The sequence below is a fragment of the Pseudoliparis swirei genome, chromosome 22 (genome assembly GCF_029220125.1).
Source record: "Pseudoliparis swirei isolate HS2019 ecotype Mariana Trench chromosome 22, NWPU_hadal_v1, whole genome shotgun sequence".
In the NCBI taxonomy this organism is placed as follows: Eukaryota; Metazoa; Chordata; class Actinopteri; order Perciformes; family Liparidae; genus Pseudoliparis; species Pseudoliparis swirei.
The window spans coordinates 22,456,172-22,463,671 of record NC_079409.1 but is presented as its reverse complement, the minus strand read 5'-3'; the positions used below and the strand labels follow the sequence as shown (position 1 = coordinate 22,463,671).

The 7,500-nt window shown below is 48.0% G+C and overlaps 1 protein-coding gene across 1 annotated transcript in view; it reads right to left on the bottom strand.

The window, feature by feature from the left end:
• Positions 1-4,886: 4,886 nt before the first annotated feature.
• Positions 4,887-7,500, bottom strand: part of LOC130212848 (basic helix-loop-helix transcription factor scleraxis-like) — a 12,439-nt gene continuing 9,825 nt past the window's right edge. Inside the window, exon 3 of the mRNA XM_056444091.1 lies at positions 4,887-5,527. Within this exon, the coding sequence (XP_056300066.1) occupies positions 5,489-5,527 (39 nt within the window). The 3' untranslated portion in view covers positions 4,887-5,488. The remainder of the gene's footprint in view (positions 5,528-7,500) is intronic.

The following is a 7,500-nucleotide window of genomic DNA, read 5'->3' as shown; positions in this document are numbered from 1 at the left end:
GTGTGTGTGTGTGTTTGCGTCCCAGTTGGCTTAGGTAGACTAATGTTCCTGAAGGTGCATTTCGCTCCGTCCTCCCGGCTTCATATCTTTGTTCTGCGTGTTTTATGGCGCCGGGCCGCTGGAGGCAGGAAGCCGCGGAGGAAGCTGCTGCTCCAACGCCAACAGGAGGTCACGCTCCAGGGGAGCACGGCTACCTCTCCATCTTTAATTAATAGGCCGTATTCAGCTGGGTACCATCCGAGCGCCGACACACGGACGAGCTGGAGGGGAAACAGGAAGTGCTCCTGTCTCCTCCGCCTCATGTCGTGATGTTGGGAGAAGGAGACGTGACACGTTTACGTTTCTCAGAGGAAGTCCAAGAGCCGGCTCTAAAATGTGTTCTTCTTCTAGAAGCTGTTCCTAAACACTGAGCCTGACCCGGAGGACGAGGTCAGAGCATCTTCAGACGGTTCTGGAGTGTTCCTCACACGATGTGAAGAGCTGCTTCGCTGCATCTCGATGTATATCGTTAGTTAAGCATCAGTCAACACGGGGTTGAGTCTCTCGGCTCTCATCGTGTGAGTTCTGATGAAGCCGGACCAGAACCGCTCAGCAGAACCACAAAGATAACAACCAGTCCAGCATTTAGAAAGTAAAGGGCCAGAAACCCCCCCCCCCCTCCCAGAGTAATAAGATCGCCCAATATCACAAATTTCGAATTCCCCTCATAGGGGTTAATAATCTGTTCACGTACGACATCCCTGACCTTTGACCTTTGACCCCTCATCGGATCAGGAACAACTCCCAGAAAATAGAAAAAAAACCTTCCAGGGGGGAAAAGTGCGATTCATAATCAACATGATGATCACCATCACAATCATATCAGATAAGATAAAATAAGATAAGATTAGATTAGATAAGATAATATTAGATAAGATAATATTAGATAAGATAAGATAAGTAATACTTTATTGGTCCCTCAGTGGGGAAATTGCAGGGTAGCAGCAGCAGGTGCTCAGTAGTGAGCAGAAATAACAATAACAATTAATACAAAATACAATATTAATTATTAATAATAATAATAATCCAAAAAACAATATAAAAAAATAATATATATATATATATGTATACAAGGTAGTAATTAAAGTGTATTAAAAAATTACACATTAACAAAAAACTAAACTAAAAGTAAACAGAGTTAACCTATCTGGGTTTGGAGGCCTGATCTCCAAGGAGAGAGACCGATGTATTCACCGTCTCTCCGTTGGGGGCGTGGTCAGAAACGACCACGGCGAGGTTCATTAAGCGAGTCTCCGTCCGGCCCGACCAACCGCCGGAGCCGCAACGACTTCCTGGAACTTCCTTTTCTCCCATTTCTTTAATCTCATGGCATTCCCTTGAGAGCCGGTGATTTAGAGGTTCTTCTTCTCTCCCTCGACTCCACGCGATGAGCCTGAGCTCTTAAATCAAGTCTCGTTTTTATTTAATGTCAGAATATATTTCAATGGAAAAATTCACCTCATCTATCATTTACAACACAACAGAACACCACGACATCTGGTCAGCACTCACGATGTTTATACAAACATGACCACTCATCTTATTGATTAGTGAATTCATCTTAATTCATTTAATTTATTTTTATTTTCCCTTAACTGGAAACCAATTCAATTCCATGTACATGCATACGCTCATACACATACATCTGCCTTCAGCTATTTGTTTTGTTTCTTTAAATAAAAAATTAAATAAATAAAAAAATATTTTTTAAAGCTCACGCACACACACATATTTATTTAATTTGATTTAATTATTCTTTTTCTCAATACTCTGACTTTATGATGTTGTGTCCACTGTTTCGTCGTCATACGTGTTACGTCTATGTATTGTCTTTTGTCTTATAATTAAAAAAATTTAAAAAATAAAAAAAAGATACAAAATCAAGTCTCATAGGAAGCTTCGCCCGCGAGCCTCCAGCCTCCAGCCTCCAGCCTCCAGGCTCCAGCCTCCAGCCTCCAGGCTGCAGGCTCCAGCCTCCAGCCTCCAGGCTCCAGCCTCCAGCCTCCAGGCTGCAGGCTCCAGCCTCCACCCTCCAGGCTCCAGCCTCCAGGCTCCAGGCTGCAGGCTGCAGGCTCCAGCCTCCAGGCTCCAGCCTCCAGCCTCCAGCCTCCAGGCTGCAGGCTCCAGCCTCCAGCCTCCAGGCTCCAGGCTCCAGCCTCCAGGCTCCAGGCTCCAGCCTCCAGCCTCCAGGCTGCAGGCTCCAGCCTCCAGCCTCCAGGCTGCAGGCTCCAGCCTCCAGCCTCCAGGCTCCAGGCTCCAGGCTCCAGCCTCCAGCCTCCAGGCTGCAGGCTCCAGCCTCCAGGCTCCAGGCTCCAGCCTCCAGCCTCCAGCCTCCAGGCTGCAGGCTCCAGCCTCCAGCCTCCAGGCTCCAGCCTCCAGCCTCCAGCCTCCAGGCTGCAGGCTCCAGCCTCCAGCCTCCAGCCTCCAGGCTGCAGGCTCCAGCCTCCAGCCTCCAGCCTCCAGGCTGCAGCCTCCAGGGTATATGTTAGCGCCTGGAGGAGCTATGAGTGGAGATGGCTTCAGAGAACATGACCTGCTCTTTCCAACCCACCACACGGCCTTTGGTAGCATCATCTTCTGCTAATGAGCAACAGGAAAATCGATTGGCGGCAGCGTGCTTCTCGTGGAGCTCACCGGCGGTTTGATCCCTCTCATAACGGACGGATCGCCCGTCGGTGGCTTTCCTCCGTCTCCAGGACCCGGCTGCGTCGTGCCAGCTTTCCATCGGGCCGTGTGTAGATTCCAAATATGTTAAATTTCTCTCACAGGTCTTCAGGCCGTCTGGCGCTGGAAGCTCCTCGGACTCCTCGAGCGGCGTTTTATTACCCCGGCGATCGTCGTTCACGTGCCAGACGTCGGCCGTTATATTGATAATGATAATAATAATAATGAGAGCCGGTCCATCTTCCAACCTCCGGTTCACCTCGGGCCAAAGTCGCCCACTGGAACACAGATCATTAGACGGCTGAGCTGTATCACAGGCTGGGGGGGGGGGGGGGGGGCATGCATTCGTCCCTCTATCTGTGCATATGGAAGTTCATCGGCGTATGCGTGTGTGAATGGTCATCTGTGTGTGTGTGTGTGTGTGTGGGCGTACAGGGGGAACCTGATCTGCTCTGTGTGGGAGGACCCGGTTCCTTTCCCCCCTCAGACAGACGGCCTGCTAGAGAGATCAGACTCTCAGACTAACTGGACCAGAAGTCATTAGGACACACGAGACTCACGGCAGCTTTTCTTTCTTTCTCTCTCTCTTTCTCTCTTCCTCTCTCTCTTTTTTCCAAAGCTTTAGCTTCCTTTAGACGTCTCCTCAGTGCCATGTCGGTGTCTCAGGCCCGGAGCAGCTCTGAGGTCCAAGACGAGACGCACTGCGCCTCCTAAACCTTTTGTCTCAGCAGCCGGACTCTCACCGTGTGGCGGAGGTTCTCTCTCACTCTTTCACTCTTTCACTCTCTCACTCTTTCACTCTTTCACTCTTCTGTCCAGGGTAACGAGTGAGAGGAAAGAAGTTCTGAGCTAGAGGCCTTAACATGATACGCTAGGGCAGCATTTAATAAACTATTACAGGAAGGATTAAAAACAACATCTTCTTCTTCTTCTTCTTCTTCTTCTTCTTCTTCTTCTTCTTCTTCTCTTCCTCCTCCTTCTTCTTCTTAGCGTTAGCCTCCATTAACAGAACGGCTCATTAACATCTCACTTAACGGTGGAAAATGGCTGCAGGAATACTGAGATGTGGTTTTAAAATGATGAACTGACTGTAGAAACGGATTATAACTTATATATCTTAATACTAGAAAACCACCAAATCAGTCAAATTGTGCAGCTTGTTCAGGTAACTTTGATAGAGGGGCGGCGAACTATAAAAGTAAAGCCTCAAGGATGATAATATCATAGAGAAGTGTATATATTTATATATATATATATATATATATATATATATATTTATATATATATATGTATATTTACATATATATATATTTATAGATATACTTATATATATATACTTATATATATATATATTTATATATATATTTATTTATACATATATATATATATATATATATATATATACAGTATATATATAGTACGGCAGGCAGACAGAGAGAGATAAGCTATTACGACAAATATAACGATCAAAAAAGAAAAACGAAGCAACATTCCCCATCGCTGCATTTTCCATGAAGGCAAATCTGGAGAAAAACAGAGTATAGAAAGATATAATGAAGGAGGGAGCGAGGGATGGAAAGAGAGAAATGAGAGAAAGGAAGAAGGCAAGACAAGGGAAAGAAGATTATATAGATAGATACATAGATAGAGAGAGAGAGAGATAGATAGATAGATATATAGATAGATAGACATATCGAGATAAAAAGGAAAAGGAGGGAGAGAGAGGGTAAGTGGTGCGTGGCTAAACACGCTGGAAAGCCATCACCAGCCAGACTCTGGCCAGTGGCACTCCTGGGAAAAGAGAGGAAGAGAGGAGGAAGAGAGGAGAGGAGACAGAAAGAGCATGTGGAAAGGTAAAGAAGAGGACACCGCAGATGTCCCAGCAGCCATACCTGCAGATTCATTTCTTCCTCTAACTCGTCTTCAAAAGACGTCTTTGTCTTCTGCTCTGATCTCAGTGCCCCAAAGAAGAGAAGACGGAGAGAGGGAGAGGGGGAGTGCGTGAGAGAGAGAGAGAGGGAGTGAGACTCCAGTGAATCAGTGTCGGGATGAGCTGAGCTACATGTGTGTCATCACTGTGGCCCCGTGACGTCCCCCAGAGGCCTGAGCAGACACCACGGCAACACATGCAGGATGCTGATTGGTCGGCTCAAATTACCACCAACATATGAATGACATTTACTCCCAGATATAAAAACAATTTATTGGTCATCTTGTGTTATTTTCCAGCATTCGGACATTTTCAGAGACGCTCGTGAGAAATAAACAAAACCATTAAAGTTCCAGCATGTTTTTTTTTTGCGGCGATGAATTGTGTGAATAGTTTTGCACCTTTTACACATTACGTGTCACGGAAGTCATTACCGGTTAAATAACATAGTTTCATTATATGATGTTATGTCACATAAATATACATTTATATTTCAGTTTACACATTCGTGACACACAGATCCTATAAAGACACGCGTGTGTGTGTGTGTTCCTCAGACTCAGAAGGTCTTTGAACGCACCACGTCTCTTATACGTATCGTAGGTCTCGAGACGCCTTTTAAAAGCACTGTTGGGCTTTTCAGAAGTGTTCAAACACATTTGAAAACACCCTAAAAAGTAAAAAGAAGTTCATATAAAGCGATATAAAAAGTAAGGAAGAATAAAAAGGGAAATCTTGGTTCCTTTAAAAAGTCCAGGAAGTAAAAGAAGTCCTTGGAAAGTCTTTGAAACGCATCAAGAGTCCGAGTTTCAGTCCAATCGCTGCGGTTCCTCCGCGAGGGTCGCGTCCTCGTCGTTAACTCCTGATCGCCGTCTTCCGGTCTCGGTCTTTGTTCTGCAAGAGAAACGACACCGAGCGTTATTCTGATGACTGGGTGGAGGTCAGAGGTCAGCGCCACACGTCTTTTCATCCGAGTCCGTTGGTTTCCTCAGAAAGCGTCTGATCGGCACGTTGATGACTTAAAGATGCTGAACGGCGAGCAGCACGACTTTGAGGCTTTAAAACCTCGTGAGGAGAACGTCGAGCGCTTTGTGGAAAGAGAAATGTGATTCCAACGGCTCCGTTATTTATAACAACGTTACCGCTCTGATGAGGTAAATGACCCTCGACTGCAGCGTGTGCGTTAGCGTGAGCGTGTGCAGTAGCGTGTGCATTAGCGTGTGCAGTAGCGTGTGCAGTAGCGTGTGCATTAGCGTGTGCAGTAGCGTGTGCAGTAGCGTGTGCAGCAGCGTGTGCAGTAGCGTGTGCAGTAGCGTGTGCATTAGCGTGTGCAGCAGCGTGTGCAGTAGCGTGTGCAGTAGCGTGTGCGTTAGTGTGAGCGTGTGCGTTAGCGTGTGCAGTAGCGTGTGCAGTAGCGTGTGCGTTAGTGTGAGCGTGTGCGTTAGCGTGTGCAGTAGCGTGTGCAGTAGCGTGTGCAGTAGCGTGTGCGTTAGCGTGTGCAGCAGCATGTGCAGTAGCGTGTGCAGCAGCGTGTGCATTAGCGTGTGCAGCAGCGTGTGCAGCAGCGTGTGCAGTAGCGTGTGCAGTAGCGTGTGCAGTAGCGTGTGCAGTAGCGTGTGCAGTAGCGTGTGCGTTAGCGTGAGCGTGTGCGTTAGCGTGAGCGTGTGCGTTAGCGTGTGCAGTAGCGTGTGCAGTAGCGTGTGCAGTAGCGTGTGCAGTAGCGTGTGCGTTAGCGTGAGCGTGTGCGTTAGCGTGAGCGTGTGCGTTAGCGTGTGCAGTGGCGTGTGCGTTAGTGTGAGCGTGTGCGTTAGCGTGTGCAGTAGCGTGTGCGTTAGTGTGAGCGTGTGCATTAGCGTGTGCAGTAGCGTGTGCAGTGGCGTGTGCGTTAGTGTGAGCGTGTGCGTTAGCGTGCATGCGGTGCGTTCATGGGGTGATATCTGCTTTTGTAACTGACGGTGACATCATGACGGCGGCGCCCGGCGTGACCTCAGGGTCAGAGAGGTCGGGACCTCCTGGCTGGCGAGGAGTTGTTCTCTATCTGGAGAACAAGGCCGACCTCTGCTCCTCGGATGAAGACGCTCTCGGCTCTCGTAAAAACACGTTGTGGTCGACCTCGTGGACAAATGAGCGGAACGGCCTTCTTCTTTTTTTAGCGGTGTAATTTATTTTTCTCTGACGCCGGTGGCTCAACGGGAGTTGGGGTCGGCTTCCTCTGGGCTCCCTGTCCTCTCCTGACTCCTCTCTCCCCTCCTCATCATATCGTCTCCCCCCCCTCCTCCCTCCTCCCCCGCCTTCCTCTCATCAGCCGCACCACCTGCTACGCATTTCCTCCCGCGCCGCGTGCGCGAGGTGTCGGTGTTCGGAACAATCCGTTTGACTGACATCCAAGAGGTGGGAAGGTGTTTGGGGATCGGGAGGTAATGAGAGCGTGAGGTCATACGGGACGACCTCCCCGCTGACTGAGGGGAATGTGAGGAGACGCGCCTCCTATCGAGCGGCTCCTTCCTCCTCCCGCCGGAGCAGAGGGCCACGCCTTCGTGCTGTTAGTCACTCTTTGTGACGACGTCACTGCAGCCGCGAGACGTTGTCATGCGGAACTTTGTCTGAGCGTACGTAAAGGAGTCCAGACGCACACATTTAAACCGTTAGCCGACATATTATTTCACAGTTTTATGGTTGTGATTCGGTTTAAATAATGAAAAACTGACACAAGAAAAACAACGTCTATTTGTCATTTAGTTGAAAACCCCAAAAAATAACGCAAGATAAGAACACTTGATTGTCTCTCATGATTTATCTTTATCTTTAGCTTTTGAGATGACAGAGCAAACCAGACCCCTTTTTATTTATTATTATTTCTCAAGCTT